The following is a 16,687-nucleotide window of genomic DNA, read 5'->3' as shown; positions in this document are numbered from 1 at the left end:
TTTTGTTAGAATAGCGGGACAATATTTATTGCTGTATTTCTGATGATTTCTGATGCATGTCGTGCTTATTATTTTTGTGTTGTTTATTGTTATTATTAGTAGGATTGCCTGTTGGGACGCAGGGACAATAAACTGTATGCTACTGTATTCAACAATACTGCGATAAGTCCTGCCTTCATGAAGGTTATAATGTTCATGTTTTTGTTGAGGCTGTTTCAGAGAGATGTTGATTGAACATCATGGTGATTTTGTTGGCTGCAATTTGGATAGCTGTTAAATTGACAGATGCTTCTAATATTTTGCCTGCCCTCATTGACATAAAAGCAGTGGACAAAATATTGAAAAACACCTGCAAGTATTACAAGTTCACAGCACCACAAACTGCAGCCTCCCAAATTACTATAAAATCGCTCTAAAACAGATTCAACAAAAATGGAACATTAAAAACCTTCATGGAGGTGGGATGAGTTTTAGCTCAGTGTACCTCCCAAACCGGTTGACTATCACTAATGTCTGCCAAGAAATATGCAAACTGCTGGTACAGCTAATGAGATTCACTGTGAAGTGCTTATGTAAGCGGTGCACTGAACCAAAACCACTTGAAATCATTATAGCTCACAGAAGTTATCTTCTTATCTCATCCTTTAAAATGGATGGAAACAGAAAATAGTGCAAGTGCTAAGTTTATATACTTAATTAAGCTTGTTTTTTTCCCTTGTAACCGTGTGCCCTTAATAAATGAGGTGTTCTCAGTTCTCTGACACTGATGCTCTGCATGACTTCCTATGTCTGCCAGACATTTCAGTGCAATGTGTCGCTGCACATACAGCACATCAGTGGTTTCTCTATATGTGGGAGGTGGTGCCAGGAAAGTGTAAATCGAAGCAGTGAGAAGCTTTGCTAATCATTTACTGGAAGCAACATGTTGCTGACCTTATTAAGACTGACTTTGCTTTCACATTGCAATGTTTTTTGTCTGTGCAATGAATGCAGATGTGTAAATTCAAAGGAAATATGACCTTTAATACGATTTGCAGGTCTTATTTCTATAATTTTAGTAGTTTGTTGAGTCCAAATATGTTAATTGTTGCAAGTTTCTCCAAAAGCTGGTAGTAATCAAAAAACATCAAACCACCAGTTTGAAATAAAAAGACATAAATGAAGCATAAACATTATGAAGTGGCAAACCCAGACATATTTTGGAAAATATTGTGAACACAAAAATGCGAACCATTGAAATGTTTACCAAGAGACATTTTGAGTACTGAGAATACTTGTAGAAAAAGAAAGTAACTCCAGTGTTTACAGTACTCACGTTTTTTGTAAATAACCCAGCAACAGGAGAGCAAGGACAAGGAGCACAACAGGCAAAATGGGCACGCACCACCAAAATCCCTTACTTCCTGTAAAGGAGAAATAACGTATAAAGTATGCAGTGAGAAACAATCGTCCTGTTTCTGAAATGTTTGTATGATGGATCAGTGCAGAAAGACACACTTGTATGATGATGTGAAGCATAAAAACACAACAAAATAATGTTTGTGACTGGCCTCAATAGTCTGATTTAGACTGAATTTGAAGACAAATTCATATAGGCTGAAATGTACAATGCTCCTCTACCGTCAATCTCTGCAGAAGTTCCTGTAGTCCTCCATTCTCCAGTGGAACTCCACTCACTCCATGGACCCGCATAGAGAAAGCCAGGACAGTATTTGCCCTGAACATCCACCGTATAGTTGACACGCGGTTGCAGCTTCTTAGGGTCTAAAAGAATGTGCTTTTGTTCCACTAACAGGGAATAAGCTGGTTCCTGTCAGAAAGGAATTAAAAACAGAACAGCTTTGCATGGGAGTCGTCAGTAGAAACACCTCTAAAGTCCAATTCCAGTTTGTGTTTTGGTATTTTATTCATGTGTTACCTTTGACAAGTCTTTGCTTTCTCTTATACGGACAGTGTAAGTGAGACAGTCTTCAGGTGGGTCATAGTTCCAGGTGATGTTGTAGAATCCGTCAGTGTTTGTCACTTGAACATCGAAAGGAGGCGGAGGTTTCACTGTGAAAGTAAAGTCCCATGGGGACATGGGGAATATTATGAAATTGAAAATGAGTGTATGCCAAGAATGTTCTACGCCACAAGGGTAAAGCAGGTGGGTGGGCGTTGCCAAACGACAACTGGGGTAAGTTGGGAAAGTTGCAAGTATGATTATTGCCATCTCTGGATTCTCTGTACTTTAAAAAAAAACAAAACAGAAAATGCTGTTGTCTGTGACCTTTTTTAATTTCTGCGTTATCCTCCAATCTGTTCAGCAGAAATGAATATGAATACTGAAATGTCAAATCACGTAGTTATTATCAGTTTAACTTACCAACATCACTCAGTGCCCAGCTGGATGACTCACTGGCATTCATTAATACATGATCACCTTGTTGACTCGCAGTACACATTGTTCCAATGGATGCAACGTCCTCAAGCATTTCCGGATACATTATGCACCAGGATTGAAGCGGTGTTACTTCACAGCTGCCAGTAACATTAAGTTGTCCATCACTACAACAGATAAAGACATCAAAAAAATTTTAGGTTTCTTCAGTCAGTGCACTGACCAAACACTGACATAAGATCTGGAGTTGGTTCCCGGGTGCTGCACAGCGACTGCCCGCTGTTCCATGAGGGATGGATTAAATACAGAGGATGAATATTGCAACATGTATGTGTATGTGACAAATAAAAGTACATTTACATTTAAAGAGTGTGTTATAATCAGTAATGCCCTGTGACACAAGTCGACATCGCAGTACCAAGGGTTGTAGTTTAATTTTGATGTTGTTTTAGAGCAAGACTGATGCAGCGCAGGTATATAAATAGCTTCAATTCACATCATCAATGTCTGTTTAGGGCAAAAACACATCAGAGGGACAAAAGCAAAGCTTGGTGTTGTTTACTTTTTTACCCGTCATAGAAAGAACATTAAATATCTCACAGTAATGCTTCTTGTAAGTGTGTTTCACATAAGTCCCTCTCCATGTATGGAGCTGTTAAAAGCTCAGGACAATAAATTAACTGTCCAAAACTTATATTAATTTAATTTATTAAGTTATTTTTTTATTATCATTATTATTATTATTAATCTGCAGAATAGTTTCTCAGTACAATAAATTAAATTAACTTTTCTCTAAAAAGAAAAAAGTCAGAAAAATCCGTCTAACCTGTTATAATTTCCAGTAGCCAAAGGTGAAGTATTCAAATTCATTATTATTTTGATTAAAAGTACAAAACCCAAACATATTTAATTTATTATCGTATAAGACAAAAAAAAGCATCAAATCCTCACATTTGAGATGCTGGAGCCAGTGATTGTTTGGCATTTTTAATTGAAAAATGACTCAAACGATGAATTGATTATCAAAATAGTTGTTAGTTAAACTGTATCATCTTTACATAATTTGTCCACCAGGGAGCACTTTCACCCTCTAGATACATATCTTGGTTCCAATACTTAAATATTCAAATTTAAGAAATCCTTCTAAAAGATGTTTGTTAATGTTATACTTTAATGTAAAGTACAATCAATGGCATGCATGCATGTAGCCCACTGTTATTGAATTTACATTTTACATTTCAGACATCAGTGAAGGGTGTTACTATTGAAAATATTTGGATGGAAATACTTTCATGCAACTTCGCATTGAAATGCGGTCTCTTCAACACCCTGCAGTGTTTCCATTTGAGCAGAGCAATTCTTCTGATGCAATGCCATATTCAAAAGTTTCCAACACGGCAATAACAACTGTCGTCATAACATCTATTAAATTGTTACGAGCACAATATTCAAAATGACCCAAGCAGGTGATACTGTCATGATAATGTGTAATTTAGAGGGTAAAACCAACAGCTAGCTCCCAGATTACCATTGCTATGATGAAGTCACATATTGTATAATGCACCAACATACAATAAAGCACACTGATTAACAGCAAGACTAAAGACAACCTGTACCAGCACTTGACTTCTAGGATGACAGGATGTGTTGGCACAGAGCCTGCACAGGAACAGTTCAATGAGACACTGTAGTCCGTTGAGCAGGTGACTTTGCACAAAGAAGTGACTGCGACAGAAAAGAAACGTGCGGTTAAATTTACAACGCTGCATTTAAATATGACATTCGTGCTCTACGGATGTCTAGTCTTTTAAATGATTTTACCAAGGCAATCTCACTGACATCAAGAATCTAATTTTCAAGGAAAACGTGGCCGTGCCATTAAGACAATCACATAACAATGTACAAGAGTTTAAGTTCATCTTAAATTAAGTACTTTAAGTGGGGAACTGCCTTTAGAAATTCATATCAATACAAGAAGATAACAGATATTAGATAAGCCAACTTACCACCATAAATAAACAAATGGAGGTCCCACAGCAGCAATAAGAGCACAGATTTCAGAGCCATGGGGACTGTAGTGGAAAAATACAGATGACACACTGATGGTCACGGATAGGTACAAGATAAATAGATAAGACGTTCTTTTGTTAAAAGCACACCACTTCAGCAAAATGTGTATGAAACAGTATTCCCAGAAGAGCTATGTAATGTGTTTCTCTTTTGGTGGCATAATTTAATACCAATGAGAGCGTTCTAACGAATGGGCGTATGTCACTATTGATTGAGAACTGACTGACAGGTTATCAGCCACTGTTCAGACAGAAGGAACACAGCTGCTGAAACCAAACACAGATATATTTGTTTTAAATTTGTTTTGAGGCCCCCCCCCCAAAAAGAACACAACAAAAAAACAAACTACAACTAAACGTGGGGAAAAGAGTCAGCCTTCCTGTGGGATTTGCTGCTAATTTAGGACAATGGTTAGTTAGTTATCAAATAAGTCTATCTACAATCTCAGATGTAGTCAACATTATGATTAGCAAACATCAATAATTAAATACATCAGTATAAGAACATCAATGCTTACTGGTCAGAATTAAAAGGTAATTAAATAAATAACAAATTTTATCTTAAACCAGCTTACATCTTAAAAAAAATTTAATTTTCATCAACATTTTTTGTTCTCATTTCTAATATGTTTAAAGAATCGACCAACCTACCTTTTTTTAAAATGAAAAACCCTGCCAATTAATCAGTCAACAAGCCAACGGAGTCACTAATGCACTGATGTCTGTGTGAGAATGTCTAATGGAACAATGTCATAGCAAAGGCGTCATCATGAGTGGTGTGACTAAGGATGTGGTTTCAGACCTTTGAGCGGTGTCTGTGTGGTGCCTTCCCACCACATCCACGCTGCTGCTATGAATATGCAAAAGCTAACCAGAAGAAAAAAAAGTCAACAGGAAACTGAAATGATCTTCTACATAATAATTAAGCCATCATATTTGTGACAGCTAAATAAAGGAATACAAATAATTCTCTTTTTTTACATGTTAAATACATTTTCAGTTGAGGAAATGACATAAAAATAGACATTGATGAACTTTAAGCATCCTTTTCTTCACCAAAGAGACTGTGTTCTACTGACTGTCAAAAATGTCTTCATTATTACAAAGCACCTCCTTACTCATATAATTTTTAACATTTACTCAAAACACAACCAATATAGCTTTCAGTACTGAGATGATTCTAAACACTGACACCGGAGATATGATACTTTTAGAAGACCCTTATCACACACCTACATGGATATAATAGCAGTTTATCAGGGGTTTTTAGTCATTTCCAGCAGTGTCTTGTTTGGCACTAAATGAGTCATAATCATGTTGTGGAGCCCCTCAGAGGTCACTAATTAAGGTCAAGGTCATTTAAAGTTAGCTTAAATGTTATTAACTCAGAGCATTTTGAGCTAGATTTACACGGCATCCACCAGAAGCTGAATTGTAAGAATCCTGCCATTTAAACTTTATTACCGCAAAATAACAGCTTTTGTTTTGTACAATGGGTGGGCCTTTGTGGTAGTATTCAAATCAGCAAGTAGGTGTACAGACACATCTCATTTAATGTCATTGTATCAATATAAGTCAAAGCCAAATGCCACTCTAACACAAAAATACCACAAAGCTTTGCACCTGCAGTGCTTTGGACCACTTTGGAGGTGATGGTTTGTCACAAAAGCACAAACTGAACAGTAAATACCACCTTTGTAAAGCTGTTCCTGCCATTGCTCTTGAGAAAGACACTGATCTCAAAACTGGGTTAGGTCTCCAGGAGCTGCACCACAGAGCCACAACGATATGTCAATTAACATAGTGATTTCTCAAGCAAAACGCAAACAATTGACAGTCCCAGCTTCTCAAATGGATTAGTGCAATGTTCCTACCCTTTAGAAAGTAAGTTTGGGCTGGGCCCTGAGTTCTTTTAGAATATAGTTGCTTAATATCAACACTGAGACTCAGACTGTTTCTCAATCTGCGTGCTTTTCTGTACTGGTGTTCTTGTGGACTTGTGAAACGTCATGAGTCGCAGCCAAAGTACTGTTCCAATTCCAAAGTCTGCATCTAGCCAAATACAGTCAAATACCCGAATGTGTTCTTGCTCCGCCCGTTTTACCGAGCCTGCATCGGTGGTGACTTGTGTGGACTTCAGATAGCCAGATCTCCCAGAATGCTTTTCGCCGCCAAAAAGCTGAAATGTCGGACGAGAAAACTCACAACTGTAACTTCTAAGACTGCTGTTGGCTAGTGTCAACTATCTTAACTTCCCATGTAGTCAAAATGTAAAACTCAAATATGATAACTGGCTTTCAAATAAAACAATCAAACACCACTCTGGTATATGATTAAATAAGTTCTCTTCGTTGGAAAAATATTTAATAAAATTAATGCAAAATAAACAATTGGTGGAATATACAATAAATCACATTTCAAGTTTCCCTCCTTTCACACAGGATCTGAGGTAATTCAGTAGTTCTGTAGCAAGATAACAATAACACAGTTCACTACAAATGCACTTTAACTGTAACAAATATCAGTGGGCCCACACTGTAACACCCGGCAAAATCACTTGAAACAACGTTGCAGGCCTGATGCATGGCTTGTGTACGTTGAGACCCCAAACCAAATGGTCGTTTCACTCAGTTAATGAGCAGTTAAATAAAGTAAAAGTACCTGATATCTGGTGCAGTTCTGTGAGTTTTTGTGATGTGTCTACCGACAGTCACTGTCTACGAGCGAAGTGTCGGGGACAGACTCCTCAGGAACAAGAGATGAGCCTTCTGCGTCCTCTTTCCCACGTGGCCAGAGGAACTCTAAGCAGCCTGGTAACGTTAGCGCAGAGCGCTATCTGGTTTTCCTCAGCGTTTCCTCGTTGAAAGCGATGTATAAGTCCTCTTGATGAACTTTGTTAGCTAACTGAAGATATACTGTGCATTCACTTTTCCAATGAATGTACTATGTAGCTTACTATGCTACTTATTTAGCTACTGTGCTACTATTTTTGCTATCATCTCCTCGGTGGATTCTTTGACTTGCAACGAACTAGTGTTGTGTCGTTCAATGAACGTTTCGTTCATAAGACCTAATCGTGTGTATGACTCGGGAGGAACTCAGTGAGTAATTCGTTCATTTTCACGCATGCGTGAAGGATCTTGGACTCTCAACTGTTGGTCTGTTTGAGTCGTTCATTTGTCACGTGACAGCTCAGCTACAGGGCTGTGTTAAGCAGGCAGCACAGGAAACAACTGATTAGACTCTCAACTGTGGGTCCCTAGGTCTGAGTCGTTCATTTGTCACGTGACATCTCCTACTGTGGAGCAGGAATGAACGACTTGTTCACCGCTCACATGGGTCCTCCTCAGTCTTTCATTCATTCGGCAGGCTGAGTGACTGACAGCGCCGGAGAATGAGAGGCAGGTCGGCTGTCAGGTAACAGTCACTGGACTGACATTATATAGCTATTTTGTTAATTATGTGACATTTAATAAAGCATAACATTATTACAGCGCAGTGATGTTGTGCTATAGTTTTAACACAGCCGCACCGTAACTTTAGTCCTGCTAGTGTTTAACATTACAGCTAACAGCTGATTAGAGTTGTTCTGGGTCCACTTCAGAGCCCTGACAGAGTCCTACCGGGAGCCGAATTACCTCAGAGGTCGTCACCTCTCCAAAACAAACTGACCCGGTCATTAATACATTAAAACACAGCCACATAGCAACGTTAGCATTAGCCCTGTGGTGTGTTACAGCTAACAGCTGATCCAGGTCCACCAGAGAACGCAAGGTAACTTTTATTTTTTATTTATCGACAGCGCCGTGCTGTTGTTTCACAGCTCCTGATTGGTAAACAACCTGGCTGTGTTTGAGAGCGATGTGCTCATGTTTGTTTCTCTGTCTGCAGAATCCGGACCTGATGTGGCCCATTCTGCGTCCAGACCTGCAAAACTGCTGCATTTATATAATGTGTTAATATTTCTTTGTTCCTCTCTCTGTGCTGGAGTTCTTTAAGAACTTGGTGGCTTGATCCAGATTATTATTAAATTGGTTGAATTTTATTCATATAGTGTATCAAGCTTATTACTTCTATATATGCAAATCTGATATTAATATTTTACTCCTGGATAGGGACGTTAGGCTACTGTATGAATGAGCACTTTAGAGATAATGATAGTAATTATATACATAAGCCTTTATGTGGCTGGTCTGGTTGTATACTCAGGAAAGATTGTGTAAATGGACAGATTTAGCTGGAGTAGTGGATTGCATATAGACAACATATTTCTGTGGTTTTTACATGGTTTGAATTTGGTTGTGGGCCAAAGCTAATACAATTCTCCGAACTCTTTTCTCCCTCTTCTCTGTCAATCACTCACTCACTCACTCAAACACCTGCTCACTACCTGATCATGCACTTCTCTCATGCCCACTGGCATCAACCAGTGAAAACCCACTATTAGACTCCAGCACAATTACCACAGATTTACCAGTTGTATATACAACCCATGAACTCCTCATAACATGTTTTTAAAACATTATATTTTTAGAGTTATTTATCATACAACATATGTGTAACATAAAACAACTTTAACAAAAACATATCATCATATTTTTTTACCTTGTTCTTCAATATAAAATGACTTTTAATCTCAGATTTACTTATAATGAACTCTTTTATACTCTACTATTTATACTGGGTTATATAAGCATTCTGGCGTTTTGGACACGCGTTTTGGATTCACAGGCATCTTTAACTGTTTTAAAAATTACTTTTAGGGACGGGCACCTTAACGCGTTATTATCGCGTTAACGCATTAATTAATTAACGCCGACAATTATTTTATCGCACGTTAACGCAGTTTTTATTTTATTATTATTAGTTAGAAAGTCCCTTGCTCACTCGCTCTGAATACACATACAATCAAACCATGGGTCACAGTTGGGGCGGGATGTTAATCACCCACCCAAATAAGCGGTGGAGAGAGGCCTCGGCAGACTACGCAGTCCTCTTTTTTTCCATACTTTTCCACCCGCGATCCGTTATCACGGCAGCAGGTGAGCCCCTTGCTTTTTAATGACGCAGACTATAAAACAACTCAAACAAACATCTGCACCCTGTGTTCAATGTTGCTTTACGTTACCTGGTATGTGCTTGTAAAATATCCACCGCGACTTGTAACGTCATTTCAAGTTTTTAAGTGAGTGAAGTCTGTGCGAGTGAACACACACACCGACCCCGCCCAACCAACCTGTTCAGGAAAAAAAAACAAGAAAACTGGACTCTATTCATTAACAAAATAATTAGCGGAATAATCATTAGTCGCAGCCTGCTCTACAGTGGCTAATAACTAGGATGGATTCAATGGAGATGATACATTTCCCCTTTTTCAAACCCAATTTTTGTGACCTCAGAACCAACATGCACCTTTATGCAGCTGCTGTGTCTTCACTGCCATTAGAGATCACTGTAAAAGAGGTTTAACTTGAACCTGCTGCAGTTTACAGATCTTCTCAATTGCTCTGATGTGCTACTGAATAGACTGCAAAGGCATAAAAGAGTGGTGTAACACAAGTGCAGACTGAGAACAGATTTCACCTGACAGTCTTCTGACAATATTCTCAGTTTCAGAACACACATAAGATGTACAAAACCTTTCACTGTAATAAGCCAGGTTGGTTACATTACTGTACAGACAGTAAAAAAAATGCAAATAAAAACTGGAAGCAGAAAGTGTCCCATTTGCAGCTGTGATGTAAGGGTGTGGGAAACTAAGTGTTTTTTCAGTGTCATATTGGACAGTGTGAGGTTCCATCAGTCTGCTGCAGCAGCAGCAGTTCAGTCTAAAATATAAATCTCTCTTAGGTGTGATGTGGATAAAAAGACTATGGCTTAATGTAAATGACAGGCAAAATATGAAGAACAGGCTTCCTTAAATATTTGCTATTATTTTGTTTATTTCCACTAAATGACTGCAGATGTGAACTTGTGATTTCATTCAGTGTTTAAAAAGAAAGTTGTTGTTGAGGAGGTTTTCACAGTAGCATTTTCTCTTTAAATGTACGTATGTAATTTTGGTGATTATATTAAGAGTTAATACAACAACTTTTGGAGTTTTTGGCATTTGTGTCACCTGTTCTCAAAACTGGATCTTTTGTTTCTAACGCTAACTAAGGTTTAGTATATCTCTATTGGAGGGGACATTAATATTGCTCATGCCATTTTGACCAGGGATCTCATTTATTGGATAGCTGCTATAGTGCTTCTGCTTTATTCCCGTTACTGAAATTAGGTGTGTGTGTGCGCGCGCGCGCCAGTCAGTATTTCAACACTATTTATTTTAAAGCCTAGTAGTAATACTGATATTCTCTTGGGGGACTGCTTTTCTTACCCAAAAAATTTCAGAAGATTCCATCCAGTCTTGTCAGGAAAGGCGCCTCTGAAAAGCCATATTGTATACTGTTGCATACATCAGATAGACTAAACAACTGCAGAACAGAGTGTCAATAGTTTTTCCTGTTCACCTCAACCAAATTAACTAGGTAAACTGATAAAATTATCGTCATTGGTTGAGGATCCAAGATATCAAATAGCATGAAAGAATTGCAGAACTGAGTGTCAGTAGTTTTTAATAATTCCTTCTAATGCTATGCATTTAACATATATGTACCACCCAGAATGATTTTGTTTTCATAAAGTTTTTGTGGATAAAATATTACGCCCTGAGACACTGCGGTGGCTGCCGCACACACTCTGCCTCCTCCAGTCACCTCACCCGGCACACCTTCCCCACCAGTAGCAGCCACGCTCTGGAGGTTGGGTGCAATTAGTTTTTTGCCTTCACCTTTAGATCTAAACACTTATTTTTTTATATTTCAAGTACTGGTCTGTTTGATGAACTCACTGTAGGCAAGGTATTATGAGTCTTTATTTTGGCACAAGCCATTTTTACACTTTTAGTAAGGATGTCTGTGAAGGTTCTCAGTCATCCAGGACATAGTTATCCAACGATGGTTGAGGTCAAGTTCTACTTCAGAACTGACTCTTGAATGAGGGACGAAACGTCTTCTAGTATCTTCAACCACGTCCAGTTGCCCTTGACCTCAACCTTCGTTGGATTTTAGTAAGGATCCTACGCATTGGTTTATAAATGAGACCAAAGGTCATTTTCACAATGAGACAGATTATTAAGATATGTGTAAACTAAAATTATAAAACGGGTAGCTCAAATCAACCAATCAGATTGGTTCATAGTAGTGATATAATGAGCGGATACAATGGGTATGACGATGAATTCCTTTGGACAGATCCGTATCACGGATCACAAACAGGGTTTGAGTTATAATCTGAGCTTCGTGGGGGTTCTCACGCCCCATTTACACCTGGTATTAAAATGTGCATCTTACCGGCAGAGATAAATAAAGTGAGAGAGAGACAGAGAAAGAGAGAAATCATTGCTTATTACGTGATTCAACATTTCCCTCTCTCACACACACGAAAACGCACGCACACACGCACACACACACACACACACAGCACTCCACTACTTGCCCCAGATGTTTGCGATATTGCAGCAAAGTTTAAGTTTCAATAGCCTGTTCAAAAGACTATTGCTCAAGGAGAGACGCAATTACGCCCTTATGGTAGGAATAATATTAAAGTGTTATTATTTACATTATGTTATTATATACGCTCTGCTGGCCGCCAGCACATAAGAGCAAGCATATTATAAGTTACCAAAATCAATCTCCTGATGCTGGACACTTTTTTGTGGCTGCACAACAGAGGGTATGCGCGTGACGTTGTGGAACGCAGTTCAATTCAATTCAATCTAGCTTTATTGGCATGAATGTAAAACAACAATATTGTCAAAGCTACAAATAAATGACAAAAGAACAATTAATTTTAAACAGTTCATTAATGACTATAAAAGTAATAATAATTATTTATATATGTGTGTGTTATTTATGTATGTGTGTGTGTATATATATATATATACATACATACATATACATACATACATACATACACATACATACATACATACACACACACTATATATATATATATATATATATATATATATAAATAAAGTAAATAAAACAAAGTGTTTGTGTGTGCGTTAAAAAAATAAAAAATAAAAATAAATCAATAAAACAGTAAACACATCTAAAATGGGAAACAGCTGGATCACTGTCAAGTCCGACTGCCTTTAGTTTGCTAAACGCAGCCATGGTAACAGATGTTTTGCCACTCAGGCCAGCGTGTTCCGGAAGGGAAGTGACATCAACACATACTCTCTGCAACGGCAACGTGCAAACAGTTATACATAAATAGTTTTTAATTCTAGTCTTTCATGTATGTTGCTTAGCAACCGTCATGTACTATGTAGCCTACCGGGAGCCTGGTGGAACTACTTTTTGTATTCATAAAGAAATGTCTGTTGATGAAATAAAACAAAGTCAAATTATAGTGCATCTGTCTGCCTACTTTCTTTTTGCCATACTTGGTAACCTTCGTGTCGGGCCGAAGAACGGCCTGTCGTGAGCTATTGCTTAAAGAGGTGGTATTATGCTCATTTTCAGGTCCAAAATCCTGTTTATGGGTTGTACCAGAACAGGTTTACATGGTTTAATTTTCAAAAAACACCATATTGTTTGTCATACTGCACATTGCTGCAGCTCCTCTTTTCACCCTGTGTTGAAGGCTTCGTTTTAGCTGTGGAGTGATACATCTTGTCTCTAAATGATCTTTGTTGGGAGTTTCACCTGTGCAGTTCCTAGTTGAGGACTATTAGCCAATCAGAAGCAGAGAAGGGCGGGTCAGCCAAAAGCCGGTAAACAGCTTCGGTTTAGCTGTAGCCTACATGAACTGGAGCAAGAGTTTCCGAGTGGTGAGTTATGAACCTGTAACAAAAGTATTTTTCATCCATAAAGTTATAACCGAGCTCTGTCTCTACATCACAGTAACATCTTTATGTCCATTGACTGTCTGGACGGTAGCTAGTGTTTGGAAGGGAGAGGAGGTGTGTGCTGCAGCTCAGTGTTTTTCCACCGGTGTTTGAGAGGGCGTGTCGGACTAGCCACTTGGCGAGCGTTATATGAGGTGCATTTAGCTTTCATCCCTGTGACGTCACAAGGATGAAAACCGGCCGTTACAGGGGCAGTCTGAAGGCATCTTACAAGACAGGAAGAGATCGTTTGAGCTGTTTGGAATAACATTCAATGCGTCGCTGTCCTGTTAGACACCTTCTGAGACAACAGTTTAGCCCGTTTCGAACAAAGCCATGGTCATTTGATCCAGGCAGAGAATGCTGGCCAGTCCACAAAGGAACATGCAGCCCCATCCCTGCGGCAAACTGGTAAATACATAAGCCAATGGCCAATCAGAAGACAGCGGGCTTAGGAGGGGGGTCTCAAAGAGACAGGAGCATCTACAGTTTGTAGACAGATGCTGAAATGAAGACCTACACGAAGTGCCAGTATAAGATAGAACATTTTTGTTTGGAACTTTGAATCATACAAAGCTACCATAGAGGAGCACAGAAGTACAATATAGGAGGTCTACTTTAATTCTTAAGTTTGTCAGAAAGATTAAAATCCAATTTTAGAGATACATGGTTTTCATTGGACAGGAAGTTGTACTGAAAAGTAACTAGAAACTAAATCTGTCAGACAAATTTATTGGAGAAGAAAGTAAAATATTTGCGTCTGAGATGTTGTGGCATAGAAGTACAAAGTTTCATAAATTGAAAATACTCAAGTATAGCACAAGTACCTCGAGTTGTCAAGTGCAGAATGAAATCAATATTAAAGCACAATGGTATGATGACAGACACAGTGTTAGCTATAAACTAGGACACTTTGAGTTCCAGCTAGAAATGAGTTGTGTAATGAGTGATAATATACCTTTGTTCATGAGACTCTGCAATCCTCCTCTCACGCACACCTCCCATTTGATGTAGACAGTCTCAGTGGCAGGTTTTCTCACAGGGATGGCTACACTGCAGCCATGTGAGTGCACAGTGTTCACTTGAGGATTGGAGATCTATGCTGCTGAAGCGCCACATGAGATGCAAAGGTTGAAGAAATGCCTTCTTCTCCACTCTGCAGACAGTGATGTGGGCATTGCTGTTTCAAGACAGAGAAAGAATGATGTATCTGAAGAAAGAGAGGACCATGTCTTCTCATGAGGGGAGGGAAGATTGACATATCAGACCAACAGCCTTTCTCAGAATAAAATGGATATCAAACAGTGAATGATTCCACTTTGTTGTTGCTTTCATAGTCCTATGGCTTTATTATTTTACTTTTGTAAAGTACTTTGTGACTTGTTCTGGGAAAAGTTCTGTATTAAATCAACTTTACTACTACTACTGGTCTGATATGGAGGTGATGATATTACCCAACAGGTTCAAAGGTGTTACAAACCTGCCATGAAACCTTAAACATGCTTTAAAAATCTGCTCCACATTAAAAACAAAAATTACAATAAATTATATTAAATTCATCTAATGTGTGGAATACAATATGGCTTTTCAGAGGCGCCTTTCCTGACAAGACTGGATGGAATCTTCTGAAATTTTTGGGTAAGAAAAGCAGTCCCCCAAGAGAATATCAGTATTACTACTAGGCTTTAAAATAAATAGTGTTGAAATACTGACTGGCGCGCGCGCGCACACACACACCTAATTTCAGTAACGGGAATAAAGCAGAAGCACTATAGCAGCTATCCAAGCATACTCACTGGGGAACTCCGTTATGTGTTGCTTATTTCGTTTTCACATTGTTGTCTCACGTTGTCTCTCATGATTTGAATCAGTAACGTTAAGCGGTCACGAGAACCAGTCTGAAATGGTGATCTCAGACTGGATGATGATAGAGTTGCAGTTTATTTTCAGATTGCTCGTCTCATCTTGTCCATCTCGTACACCACCCGGAGTCCATTACAGTCGTAATTGCCACTTTTGCTGCATTAAAACGAGAACCCCTTCTTGTGTAACAGCGCAGTAGTACCTTTTTGTATACGGTCTATAAGTAGTACATTTGGGACTTTAACGTTATGTTCTCAACGTCAACTGTCCTTTAACTGATAGCTAGCTAACTGTTAGCGTAGCACCCTTTTCTCGCAATAAACGGGCTATTTTGATTGGAGCCAATAAATGTTGCTTGTCTACGATTTGCTATTATTAACTGAGAAACAAAAGTAAAATCAAACACCGTCTCACTTGCAGCAGGCAGTACAGCTTGACGATGACTTCTTCGGCTGTACTTGAAGTTGTAAACCCACAGCGCCAACCTCTGGTGTGATCACGTTAGTGCTACTTAATCTCAGGCTTGTCAGGTTTTAAAGAAAACAGAGCTCTATAAATTTATTTTCGAATCTCGAAACACACACTGATATTATGACTTAATTCTCGAAATCTCAGAACGATATGTTTTTAACAGCGGCCCAAATACTACGACGTAGTTTCGTAACTCTCGCTAATTTGCTGCTGACCGTTTGTTTACCAAATACACTGACTGTACACGGATGGACAACAGTGCTTATATTTTAATTTGTTTGATAAAATCTATTGCTTGGGACAATTTTGTAGTCTCTGGATGTTATAGGGACACACCTAATTCTACACCCTTATAGGCCACGTTTTATATGCAGTGAAATTTGACAGATAGCTATAATACTAAAGCTCAAAGTCATAAAATAAGATTTTTCTTTACAGTAAATAGATCATTCAGGCTTATTACATCAAGAAAATACTTACAGTTAAGGAAGTGGTGTTCTGCTGATTGAAACTCTGTTGCTCAGACTCCAGGCAGATCAAGGAACTGATCCCATACAGAGGATGTAGCCTAGTTAAAAGTTAACCTTTTGCTGGTTAAAATAAATTAACCCCTTGTGTTGCATATTTAGAGTATGAAGAAGCTGTCCAAAATGATATGCAAACCAAACACATGGTTTGCAGGTGCATGTGTGCAATGAGTTAATAACTGAGAAAACATGGATCTCTGCATTTAGAAATGTGTCCTGAGTGATTATGGCCTAACAATAACACTGTGAAAAGAATCAGGTCATTATTCATAATGTGCAGTTTTAATTTTGATACTTTGCATTTTACGGCAAATTGTTAACATTTAATGCAGTCGTTTGAATACTTATTTCTATCCAAACCATTAGGTGACACACAAATGTATCTTTTTGATAGCTATATGGTTTTAGAAGTCTTCAAAAATATTAAATATAACTACCTGTA

General features: G+C 38.4%; 1 protein-coding gene across 6 annotated transcripts in view; it reads right to left on the bottom strand.

Annotated features, from left to right (window-relative positions):
- The window catches only part of il21r.1 (interleukin 21 receptor, tandem duplicate 1), a 23,741-nt gene extending 7,471 nt beyond the window's left edge, over positions 1-16,270 (bottom strand). Inside the window, exons 1-8 of one of the 6 annotated variants that reach the window (XM_038710688.1) lie at positions 16,199-16,270; positions 14,343-14,564; positions 4,387-4,452; positions 3,991-4,105; positions 2,366-2,547; positions 1,919-2,052; positions 1,621-1,810; positions 1,316-1,403 (exon numbers count right to left, since the gene is read on the bottom strand). In XM_038710688.1, the coding sequence (XP_038566616.1) occupies positions 1,316-1,403; positions 1,621-1,810; positions 1,919-2,052; positions 2,366-2,547; positions 3,991-4,105; positions 4,387-4,452; positions 14,343-14,352 (785 nt within the window). In that variant the 5' untranslated portion in view covers positions 14,353-14,564; positions 16,199-16,270. The other 5 variants (XM_038710689.1, XM_038710687.1, XM_038710690.1 and 2 more) reach the window with 5 other exon arrangements.
- Positions 16,271-16,687: the final 417 nt, after the last annotated feature.

The sequence above is a fragment of the Micropterus salmoides genome, unplaced genomic scaffold (assembly GCF_014851395.1).
Source record: "Micropterus salmoides isolate LMB-PRFRI ecotype aquatic unplaced genomic scaffold, ASM1485139v1 Ms_hic_scaffold_11, whole genome shotgun sequence".
In the NCBI taxonomy this organism is placed as follows: Eukaryota; Metazoa; Chordata; class Actinopteri; order Centrarchiformes; family Centrarchidae; genus Micropterus; species Micropterus salmoides.
Note: the sequence above shows the minus strand (reverse complement) of the source record. Positions and strands in the feature narration are given on the sequence as shown.